General features: G+C 43.7%; 1 protein-coding gene across 1 annotated transcript in view; it reads left to right on the top strand.

Moving 5' to 3' along the window:
• The window catches only part of FSTL1 (follistatin like 1), a 52,264-nt gene extending 43,273 nt beyond the window's left edge, over positions 1-8,991 (top strand). The window contains exons 8-11 of the mRNA XM_028110708.2: positions 408-520; positions 847-957; positions 3,353-3,429; positions 6,307-8,991. Of these exons, the coding sequence (XP_027966509.1) occupies positions 408-520; positions 847-957; positions 3,353-3,429; positions 6,307-6,351 (346 nt within the window). The 3' untranslated portion in view covers positions 6,352-8,991. The remainder of the gene's footprint in view (positions 1-407; positions 521-846; positions 958-3,352; positions 3,430-6,306) is intronic.
• The last annotated feature ends 3,230 nt before the right edge of the window (positions 8,992-12,221 follow it).

Below are 12,221 nucleotides of genomic sequence, written 5' to 3'. Positions count from 1 at the left end.
CACATTCCATTCCTGTCATCTATTCAGCTCCCTTCTGTTTTGATTTCCCTAGTTTGGTTGACTTAACCAGTACCATGGGGAAAGGCAGTTGCTCATGGAAGGTGCATTGGCAGTGAGAACATTTGTCAATCAAAGTGGACAAAACCATTCAAGAAACTTTAGTCTTCTTGGGCACATTTGAACAGTGGGAATAATCTGACATCAAGTATAACAAAGTAAAGGTTGGATGCTCACAGGAGTCAGGATGGATGATGCTTGTGGGAAGGCAGTGCAGAAAGTTCTTCAATTAACAGTCGCCCCCTTGGCCTCCTGGAGGTCCCAGATGTGTGTGATTCCGATGTTTAGTTCCTTTCTGTGGGAGTGATGCTGAGGTCTTGCTGACACATTTCTCCTGTATTTTGTTCCAGAGGGCTCTGTGTTGATGCTCTCATTGAACTGTCTGACGAAAATGCTGACTGGAAACTCAGCTTCCAAGAGTTCCTCAAATGCCTCAACCCGACCTTCAATCCTCCAGAGAAGAGTATGCTTAACCTAAGAAATATGAAGCTGTAGGGAATGGGGGCCTTTGGGGAGGGCCAAGATAAAGATACTTGATGGAATTTTCCAGAGCTTGCTAAGAAAATTTCCTTCCACAATTCTAGACTGGGCCCTAGCCCATCATCTACATGCCGAGGTTAGCGTCCAGAAATCTTTGGATCGATGGCATCATTTACCCAGATATGTTGCCTCTGAAGGATAAGCCAAAGCAGGGCTATCTGGGAAAGGGGTAAAGTACACAGACGGTAGCCAGCAGGTCCTGTTCCACCCTCACCCTAAACCGATGCCCCTTATTTCTGGTCCCAACAGAGTGTGCCCTGGAGGATGAGACGTACGCAGACGGAGCGGAGACCGAGGTGGACTGTAACCGTTGCGTCTGTGCCTGTGGAAACTGGGTCTGCACAGCCATGACATGTGACGGTGCGCTGTCCCTCAGTCAGGAGGGAGGAACGGCGGGGAGAGAGCGTCCTTTGTGAACTCAACATAGGAGAAGTCGGGGTGGGGATGATGGAGAAGAGTGCAGTGGCCAGGAGCAAGGAAACTGGGGAGCAAGTCACGGACTCCAATGTGTAGTGTCAGAGCGCCCAGTGGGCAGCATCGAGGGCAAAGCACTTCTGCCAAATGCATTAAGGTCACTACTCATTCCAGAGGCTTGGCAGAAGAGAGGTTTAAGATGCAGGGCAAGGTCAAATGTTGATATGAGATTGGAATAATAATAACAGTAACAATAATGATAATGAAAGCAAATACTTAGAGCTGTGTGCCAGGCACTCTCCTACGCACTTTACCCACTTAATCCTTAGGACAGCTTAGGAAATCCTCTATGTAAAACACTCAGGTGGTTGGAAGACAAAATGACTCCTCCTTGCCATCCATACCCAGCAGAAAAAAGAGAAATGTTCATAGGCCCTCTTTGAATTAACAGACTTGGGTAATCCCTAAGGAAAAAAAAGTTGAGACATGGTCAGTGTGGGTTGAGGAGATAGAGATGTCAGAGAGAATTTGGGGGACAAGTGCAGAAACCACATGGCATGTTGGAATGATGCCAGAGATCAAAAGAAACTCTTGAATCAGAGCCAGGTCGTAGGAAAAACACAGGCACCCATTCAGATTAGAGGAAAGACAGTGAAGGTGAAGCCAGGTCTAGAATGGAGAGTCACATTGGGTTTGAGAAGAAAGGTGAGTTGGCAAGAACCAAACCCAAAATTTACGCCAGATGGGGTGAATTTAAAATTAAATCTTAAAAAAACTGAGACCAAAAAAAAGCAGACTGGTCTTAGGATCATGTTCAGGGAGGTCAGATAAGATGGTAACTGGGAGACAGAGGTCAAAGATCCAGAAGGGGTGATTCTAGATAAGAAGCCTAGGCAGCAGCAGCAGTACAAATGGAACTCAGTCCTACCAGGGGATCCCTAGTCTGTCACTGCCCGGGACCAAGTTTCTTCTCAGTGTGGAAAGGCAAGAAGCCAACACAATTCCGGAGACAAATGAAAGAGCAGGAAGAGGCTGTTTAGAAACTAGAAATTGCTGGAAGTCAAAACTGTAAGTCAGGGTAGCCAGGCTAAGCACACAGTAGCTATTGAAGCCAAGAGAGAACATCTCAAAATAGGACCCAGAATGCCTCAATCAGGGAGCATCCTGTATTTATCTTCCCCAAAACCCCCTGTGGTAGTTCTTCACACCTAACTGTGCCTGGTCTGGCTTTGTAAGGGTAGCCATCCATTTCTAAGACACAGATAATTGTTAAATCGCTGGTTTACAGAATAAGCATGCCCATCTGGATAATGAGCCCCATCACATGCATCCGACAAAATCCAAATGATCGTCTCCATGAGACAGTGCCCATTTCCACAGCCATACTGGACAACTCGTCCTCCCTCTCTGGATGGCCCAGGTTCAGGGCCCTCTGTGGGTATAAAGAGCACCAGGGATGGCAGTGCCCCAAGGTGAACCTGTCTTGGTGGGTGGGTCATGGATCTGAGAGGACATTGTAGAGGCCGTATTCCAAAGTCAGTACCTGAAAGGCAATCTGGTCTTAGATCACAAATCCCAATGGGACAAAGAAAAAGGGGCATCAAGACATGAAACCAGGTGGAGCTAGAGCTGAGGGAAACTGCCGTGAGGGGCAGAGTAATGCCAAACTCGAGAAGGCATGGTGGAGTGGTGTTTCCTCACAGCAAACACTGTTCTTGGTAAATGTACAGATTCCCTCGCAAACCTACTGAGTCAGAATCCACAAAAGGGCAGCCCGGGAACCTACGTTTTTAGGATATATTCTATGATTTTTTTCTAGCCACACTGTAAATTTGGGAAACATTGCTAGATGCAGTGGTTATCAACCCTGGCTGCACATTAGAATCACCTAGAGCCTTTATAAAATCCTGGTGCCCAACAACAATTAAATCAGAATCTAAAAGTAGAATTTAAACAACGGTATCTCGAAAAGTTCTATAGGACATTTTGTGGGTGTGGAAATGGTTGAGAATCACTGGCCTAGAGGATCTTCCTGAGTCAAGACCCAGATACTCCCCATAGCTTTCCCTGCAGGCCCTGCCCCTGGCATGGCTGCGCTGGAGGGGGGAAGGCTCCCCTGAGGCCAGAGGAAAGTGAAGGAGATTGCTTTGTTCACAGTGTGTTACTTTGAAGGTGTCCATTGCACTGGGACACTTCATATTCACAGAAATGCAGGCAGTTCACCCTTCCTTCCATAAGTTAAATGGGAGAGGAAATTGAGAGCCTACAAGGTAGCTATTGGTGGGAGCCTGAACTGACTTCCCTCAGTGACCACTGCTGTGAGCTTTGGTTCTTCTTGCAGGAAAGAATCAGAAGGGGGCCCAGACCCAGACAGAGGAGGAGATGACCAGATATGTCCAGGAGCTCCAGAAGCACCAGGTGAGTTGCCACCTCCATGCTGGCTCAGGATCTGCTGACCACTAGGCCCTTCCCCCATTCAGATACTGCCTAATGCTGCATGAGAGCAAGGGGCCACTCTGGTCCATACAGTAAGTCCTGAATGGTAAACCCACAGTAGCAAACCATGATATAGACAGTTCCTGATGGAGTCCTTCCCGGGTCCAGCAGGTCCCAGCAGATGAAGGCTACAGCTTGGTAAATGGCTTTATAGGTAAGAATTAGGCAGGTGGCGATCTGCAGATAGGTTGGCAGTGGTTTGCAAATGAGCAGGGTCTAAAGCCGTGTTACTGTTTCCTGTCACGAGCGGTGCCCAGACCCGAACACTAGGAGCTCCTTGGGGGCAATGAGCAGGAGATTAGTGAATGTGGACCACAGCAGAAAGGATCTCGGTTTAATGCCAAGCTGGTTAGAAAACAGCCTGGGATTGACAAACCCAGAGAACTTAGAGGTTCTGCTTCCTGGAGACTTGAGAAGATAATAAGAATTCTGTTCAGGTTCTGTGTCATTAAGTTGAAGGCCTTCTTGGGAAAAAGGCTCTTGGCAGAATAGCGATTCACTGACATACTTTGGTAAGGGCTGGAGAGAAAACCCGGATATGCAGGCTATAAGGGCCTGTCTTCCCGCTGCCTTATCATGTAGTTACAAAGGATATTGGGCCTCATGTCACCTGTCTGCAGACTGGGTCTGGTATGCACGCCTTCTCTCTGACTTAAGTTCTGAGGGAATTTAACAGTCACAGAGCTGCTCAACTATTGAGATGAAGTATTTGACTCAAAAATAATTATTAAGTGCTCAAAAATAATAATTGCTCATATTTATTGACGGTTTTTTATACGCATTTTGTCATTATTGTCACTGATAACGTAGAAACCTCCTGTCAGTTTTTTAAGCCAAAGCAGAAGCTCCTAGCTTTCTGTTTTTCCATATTTCATCAGCCTTGAGTCTCCAGATGAGTCTGACCACATAAAAGAAAAAAAGAACTTAATAGGAATTCCTTTCCTCTGGGGTGGGGAAATGATCAGAGTAGACAGTGGGGAGTGAATTATAATAGGTAACAGTTTTATGCGTTTTATGTGAGTTCCCTCAGAAAGCAGACGCTAAGGCAAGGACTCAAGTACAAATAGTTGATTTAGCAATCCTAGGAGACACCAGAAGGGGAGTTGGGAAGCCAGCCCAGGAAGGGAAGGAAGCAATAAAGAGTGTATATCCAGGCATGTTACCGCTGGAGGCATGTGGAGCTTGGTGCTGCTGTGGAGGGCTGGGACCAGAGTTCGTGCCTGAGGGGGAAGGGAGCGGGGGTATTCCTCCACACACTCCCAGGCGCCATTGGCGAGGGCCACCAGCAGCAGCATGAACTCCCGGGCATCTCTGGCCTGCCAACATGTGTGGGCAGAGCCGGCTCCAGCAGCCAGAGGAAGTCTCAGGCAAAGAGGTGCAGGTGTTGGCAGGAAGAAGCCATGCCAGTGTCCTGAAGTGCTAAGGGGACTACGGATGGGAAACCAACAGTGTCTGCTAGATGCCAGGCACTGTTGGTGTTTATTTCCTAATTAATTTTTTATTGAGATACAATTTATATACCATAAAATTCACCCTTTTAAAGTATACAATCCAGTGGTTTAGTATAGTATATTCACTAAGTTATCAACCATCACCACTGCCTAATTCCAGAACATTTTCATTATCCCAGAAAGAAACCCCAGGCCCATTAGAAGGGACTCCCCATTCTCTCTTCTCCCAGCCCCTGGCAACCACTCATCTACTTTCGAACTCTACAGGTTTGCCTATTCTGGACATATACAAATGGAATCATACACTATTTGGCATTTTCTGTGTGACTTCCTTCACCCAGCGTAATGTGTTCAAGGCTTACCCCTGTTACACCATTAGTCCATACTCCATTCCTTTTCATGGCTACATAACATTCCATTGTATGGATTTGCCACATTTTGTGTGTCTGTTCACCAGCTCATTTTGGTTGTTTCCCCTTTTTGGCTATGATGAATTATGCTGCTGTGAACATTCTTGTTCAAGTTTTTGTGTGGACATACATTTTCAGGTCTCTGTATATACCTAGGAGTGCAATTGCTGGATCATATGGCAACTCTGTGATTAATCTTTTGAGGAACTGCCAGACTGTTTTTCAAGTGGTGGTACCATTTTACATCCAAGCCAGCAGTGTTCCTATTTTTCCACAAACTCACCGCATTTGTTACTGTCCATTACGTTTTATTTTAGCCATCCCAGTGGGTGTGAAGTTGCATATCTTTGTAGTTTTGACTTGTATTTCCCTAATGACTAATGATGTTGAACACTTTGTCATGTGCTTACTGGCCATAAGGAAGAATGGCTTCTTTGGAGAAATTTGACATGTTGTAAGACGTGGTGCTTTATTACCCTCATTTTGTAGATGAAGACATTGAGGCACAGTTTTCACAATTTGCCCGAAGTCCCCCAGAAAGTAGCACATCCACGATTGAAGTTCAGACAGTCTGCCTCAAGAGCCTGTTGCACTTAACCCCTCTCTGGGCTGGAATTTTTGGAACATCTTGTAGTACTTGCATCCTTTTCTTCATCTTTAAAATGGGGATAATCATGTCTGACCTGTGGTTTCATAGGCATTCAAATGAGCTCAGCTCTTAATTCAGTGACAGCCCCTCTGTGACCATGTCACAAATAAGACGTGATCTTTGCCCTCAGGTTGTTCTCATCCACAGGAGAGACAGACAAGTAAACAGAACTAAAATTAGCAGAAGCATGTCTCTGTGGATGCTATATAAAATCTTGAGGACTAGATAGATGCCAGTGATTTTTTTTTTTTTATAATTCACAATGCTTATTTTCTCCTGCTTCTCAAAGGAAACAGCTGAAAAGACCAAGAAAACGAGCACCAAAGAGATCTAAAGAGGAGGCACCTGGGAAGGGTGTCCAGAGCTGGCACCTTCTCTTCCACTTCAGCGCTGAGTCCAGTATATGCAAGTGTCTGCTGCAATCGCCCAATCACCAGTATTTGCTTGTATAGCAATGAGTTTTTATTTTGTCTATTTGTTTTGCAATAAAGGAAATGGGGGTGGCTGGCTAGGAGGGGAAGGGCCATAGCCTTCATTTCTAGGAGTGCTTTGAGAGAAACTGTACATGGTGCTCAGGGGCTGGAGACAAGTAAGGAAACTGCATCAGGCTTGGGAGAGGGTCAGTCCCAGATCTGAACCCCAGTCTGCCACAGCTATAAATATGCTGCCGGGAGTGCAGGCAATGCCAGACAGAACTTTGCAGGCTGCCCCAGAGGAGGGGTTTGGGAAGCTCAGTGGAGAGGAACACATTCCGCGTCCAGCCCTTCCTGTTGCCATCGGCGTGACAGACCGCCGGCGTCTGTGCCTCTCATGGCTCCAACCACTGCCTCTAGCTACACAGCCATTCTTGTTACCTGGTGTCCCCTAGACTTGGGAGTTTCTGGGAGGGTATACACAAATGATGCAGATACTTGTATACTTTGAGCCCCTTAGAGACCTAACCAAATTTTTAAACTTCTTACCAAAGGTGCTATTTTTCTGGAAAACTTTTTTTGGCAAGTTGACTTCATTCTTCAATTATTATCATTATATTATTGTTGTTTTTTAATATTTTATTTTCTTGACTAGAAATTAAGCTTTTGTAATTATTTTTCAGTAGTCCTACCATTTCAGGGGTGGGAGGGTTTGGGGTTCTTTCGGGTGCAGGGACCGCTATAACCCAGACTCCACCCACCCTGCCACATACTAGATGCAGCTCAGAGTTTTGTCCCCCTGGCTTCCAGTGGATTAGCAGTCTGCCAGCGGGTGCCTCAGGCAGAAGTCAGGGGACTATGAAGCGTCTCCCTACAAAGCTTTTAAGGTCCAAAAAGCTAATTTGTTTCCATTTATTCTGATAAGTTCATGCAAATCAGTATTCCAAAGGATGGAGACAAGTATAGCCAAGCAAGGCTTAGCCTATCAATATGCTCTTTGAGCCACCATTAACTAGGAGAGTGACTTTGGCCCTGTCTCTTCCTATTTCTGGGCCTCAGTTTCCTCAGTGAGCGAGTAGGAATGCATTAACCTTTCAATTTGATAAATTATAAATTCTGTGGTTCAGATAATCGGTCCAGAAGGATACAGGTTCCTATGATTTTCCTTCTCCTTAGGATAAATTAAAACTTACTGTTACAACGAAAGGGTCAGATGGCTAAAAACAAGATGACCAAATCTGACCTCACTCCAGAGGGCTGCACGGGTTGTGCTGTGATGTAGAACCCTCTTGGGTAAAGTCTATCCAGGAAGAGAATGGGAAGGAGAACCACTTCACTTTGCCTTCACTTTTGCGCTCCATTCTTAACCTTCTTGGAAACAGAAGTAGCTTTCCCTTTCAAGATGAGGACAAAAGATGGTTTCACATTTTAAAGAGGTGGTGGGGTTGGGGGGGGGATAGAAATGGAGTCTTCAAACTGTGATTGGGAAGAAATTTATCATTCCTATCTTTTGGACTCTGTGATTATTAACCCCACTATTTATCATGTTTAAGATGCACTTGGAACAATAAAGATTAAACACTTGACGTAAGATCTCATTTTCACAAAGCAGATTACAGACCATGAGAGGGAAATTAGGTAGATTGCACTGCCCAGGAGACTCTGAGAAAGTTGTGCTTGAATGTGGAATTCCTTCTAAACAAGTTTCCTTGTTCTTTGAAAGGAGAACATCCCATTTTGTTTAGAATTCTGAGCTTTTATATACATCCCATCTCATTTAAAAGCTCTCTTCAGGCCCCACTTGTGCACACTGAAATGCACCTTCCTGTCCAGTCGCCTCGGAGAACTCCCAAGAGCACACCTTGATTGAGTTTTGCCAGCCTTTGGACACTGAGAGAGAGCGCAGGAGTACCAGTTTGTTTAAAGCTAGAAGCCAGAGTGTCTCCTCACCAGTTACATTCAGGACAGTGGTTGCCATCTAAGACTACCCAACCCTGCAACATGGAATTCCCAAGAGCAAATCTGCATTCCTCCTGTAAATAGGGCCGCTATTGTCTGCACCATAGAATCACACAATCTGATGACCATTCATGGAAAGCTGCTAAATAGCCTAGTTTGGGGAGTCTTGCATAGAGCTTTGCATGGAGCAAATAGGATTAAACCAGGTTCAGTTCCTCCAGCTCTCTACAAGCACAGGGCTTAGACTGCAAGCTTCCTTGGGCTTTCTCAGTGTGTGTATGATTTTATTAACATATTATGGCATCTGCTAAGATTTCAGTGTTCATGGAAACCTTCTCACATGCCATGACTCTGGACTCCATCACTGTTTTTGGAAAGCAGGGCTCCTCCACCTGCTAATAATAAGCCCATGTGGACAAATCTGAATGTCTTTCCTTTACACTTAAGTTTTTGAATAATCAAATTTCAAGAAGCAAATTTGAACAGGTTTCTGTTGCCTATGTGTTTGTGAAATGTATTTGTATTAGTGGGCTTCCATATTGCATTTAACTTGTTTTTGTAACTCCTGATTCTTTTTTTTTCCCTCCCCCCCCCTTTTTTGGATACTATTGATAAATAAAGAAATTAAAACAGTCATTGTATTGTTTTCCTCCCCTCACCCCCAATTAAGACCAAATAAAGTTGTGAAAACGTTAACCATTTACCTCGTAAAAGTGGATTTGGCCTTCAGGAGCCTTAAAAGAGGCCTGAAGAGTTTCTCCTAATAAAATCTGGGACTGCCACTGGGAGGGCAAGTTCACTCAGGGACCGACAGAACAAGTTTACTTAAAAGAATCCTGGATGGTGGGTCTGGAGTAGGAAGTGATGAGAAGTCAGGAAGCATTCCTGTACTGGGAAGAGGTTAAACTGAATGGCTCCTAAAGCCCCTGAAGGTCTTATGAGACTGGCTGTTTCTTATGAAACCAAGAAGCCAAGTAAACCTGGGAAAGTGACACAGGGAGCCAGGCTCTGGCCAGACAGCCTTAGTGGCTTTTACCCGATACATACCCCATAAGGATAAACATTGCTGAGTGAACTGAATGTCGCCTAGTTAAAACCCTCTGTTCTGCTCCATCTTGGAGACATATGACCAATACTTGCTTTCCACCTCCCTGTCCAAGTCATACAGCTATTGTGCACTCCATAACCCCAATAATTCTGTCTCCCAAAACAGCTCATTCCAGTTGATGAGGCTTAAGCTTTCTTCATTTCAGTCCTCTATGAAGAAGACTTACTCTAAAATTACAGCCAGACTACCTTGATTGGATGTGGGGTATTACTCAAATGCTAATCAAATATTAAAAGGCAATCTCTGGTTATATTATTGCTATAGATTACTGGTCTCACTAATCAACTTGATTCTTCAAATTTTTATTCTCAGAAGGAAATTTTAAACGCAATTTGAAGAGTACCTTGTCCACAACCACTTTTAAATCCTGGCTGGCCTCTCCCAATCTTCTACCATGTTCTGGGATCACTGCTATTACAGTACGTATGTGGTAGGAAGTGAAAATGAATTAAAAATAACCTGGGGCGCCTGGGTGGCTCAATAGGTTAAGCATCTGCCTTCAGCTCAGGTCATGATCTTGGGGTCCTGGGATCGAGCCCCGCATCAGGCTCCCTCCTCGGCGGGGGATCCTGCTTCTCCCTCTGCCTGCCGCTCCCCCTGCTTGTGTTCTCTCTCTCTCTCTCTCTCTCTCTCTGGGTGTCAGATAAATAAAATCTTAAAAAAAAATAAAAATAGCCCTTTTGAAAGAACCTTAATTCAAATGGTAAGTGTCCTATAATCAAAATGTAATATTATGAATTGTGCAAATTAATACAAATTACTTTGATTAGCTTTAGTTTTAGAGCACTTGTATCAAATCCCCATCAGTCCTCTCCAATTATCTCTGAAATAAGGGGAAGGAGGGAGGAAAGAAAAAGAATGAATGAGTGGATCGCTCCAAGCAGATGTCATCAGAGCCCTGGAGTAAATGCAGCATGGATGTGTGACGTGATCATCTTGCATCATGAGAGGGTCTTCCTGTCAACAGAAGTTACTTTTTAAAATTATTTAACACATTTCTTATTGAAAAAGTAATATATGCACATGGTAAAAAAAAATAAAATTGTGTCAAAGAAAATACAATTAAAACATCCATCCTCTTAGAGGGTGTGTACATTTATAAATTTGCTTAGAATTACCGATTGTCCTTCAAAGAAGTTGCACCCATTTACATTCACACCAAAAATATAGACACTGATGTCTATTTACCTACATTTTTGCAAGCACTGTGTCTTTAAACTTTGGGCCTCTTATAGAAGAAAGATGGTAATTCATTCTTGCTTTATTTTAAATTTATTTTATTACTCCCTTTGTGAGATCAATTTCATCTTTCTGTGATTTATTGGTTCTTGCCCTTTTCTTTCATACCCTTTATTCCTTATTCTATTGGCTTTTCATCTTTTTCTAATTGGTTTGTAGTAGTTCTTCATATATTGTTATTAGCCCTTTGTCACAAGGGTGGCAAGACCTTGCTGTAGTAGCTTGGATAGAAGGCTACTTCAGGAATGAGGTGAGAAATATGATGATTTGAATTAAGATAATGGGAAGTGGGGCTTAACAGAAGGCTCAGGAGTTAGTTGACTAGTTATGGGAGTTAAAGAAGAGGTAACAGTCAAGAATGACCCCAAGGTTCCAGCTTGGACAACTTGGTAGATAGTCATGCCGTTTACAGAGATTGGTAAGAGACTAGGAGAAGGCACTTAGCTGGGGAAGGAAGGAAGGAATGGAAAATGATGAATTAGATTTTGCATGGGTTGTATCTGGGTTGCCTTAAGACATCCAAATAGAGATACCTTGTGAGCAAGGTGGACAGAGAGTTTCTGGAAGAGCTCTTGGCTGGAGGTACAGATCTGGGAACAGACTGTGTAGAGATAGTATTCCTTTGTGTAGACAAGATGGTTTATGGAAAATGTATCAAGTGAGGAAAAAAGGGAAAAATATATTGAGTTGGGAGGGTCCAACATAGAGAGAGAGAACTCTTTTGAAAAACTCTGGGTTTGTCTATTTCTTCTGCTTCCTCGTGGCATCATTAACAAAAAGTGTACACAGTTAGAAAAAAGGTATAATGGGCAGGACTTGTATATGAGATTCATATATACAGCGTGTAGACAATTCAGATGGGAAATGATACCATGGATCCCATGGAGAGATCAAAACTGAGAAGGAACCACCATGCACATATGAAACGGAGTAGTACAACTTGCCAGGGTACGGGCCATATGAATGTAGGAGAATGGAACAGGAAATGCACCACGCTGGTTATCACTGGAATGCACAGGTTTTATCTGACCTGCTGTGGTCAGATATGAACACCCAGAAACTGGACAATTAGGGCCTGTAAAAATAATGTACTGTCAGGAAAATAAGAGACAAGATTGTTAATGAATAAAAATATAATATTTAACCAGGAAAATTGGATAAAATTGTCAAAAGGATGAAACATCAAACAAAAGGAAATTTTTGCTTTCTAGAGAAAAGGGACTCTCTATCCTTCTAGTTCCTAGCCTAGTTTTAAATTATACAAGTTAGCAGAATTTGTCATTTTCCAAGGAGCAGGGACAACTCAAAACAAAATGTCTGCTCCAAAATTCTTCCACCGGACTCCACAGTTAAAGCTGGCAGCCAGTAGTGTTTATATTCTCACAAACTCTTTGTCTTTCATAAATGCCAGTCATCCTTAGTTTCATGTTTCAACTTCTTTCTAATTGACCTGTATCGAAACAATGTTCTTGCGATTGATACCTT

The sequence above is a fragment of the Eumetopias jubatus genome, unplaced genomic scaffold, assembly GCF_037043125.1.
Source record: "Eumetopias jubatus isolate StellerSeaLion01/CBP00866 unplaced genomic scaffold, mEumJub1_p1.0 scaffold_1, whole genome shotgun sequence".
NCBI classification, from domain to species: Eukaryota; Metazoa; Chordata; class Mammalia; order Carnivora; family Otariidae; genus Eumetopias; species Eumetopias jubatus.
This window is presented reverse-complemented; position numbering and strand designations above follow the sequence as displayed.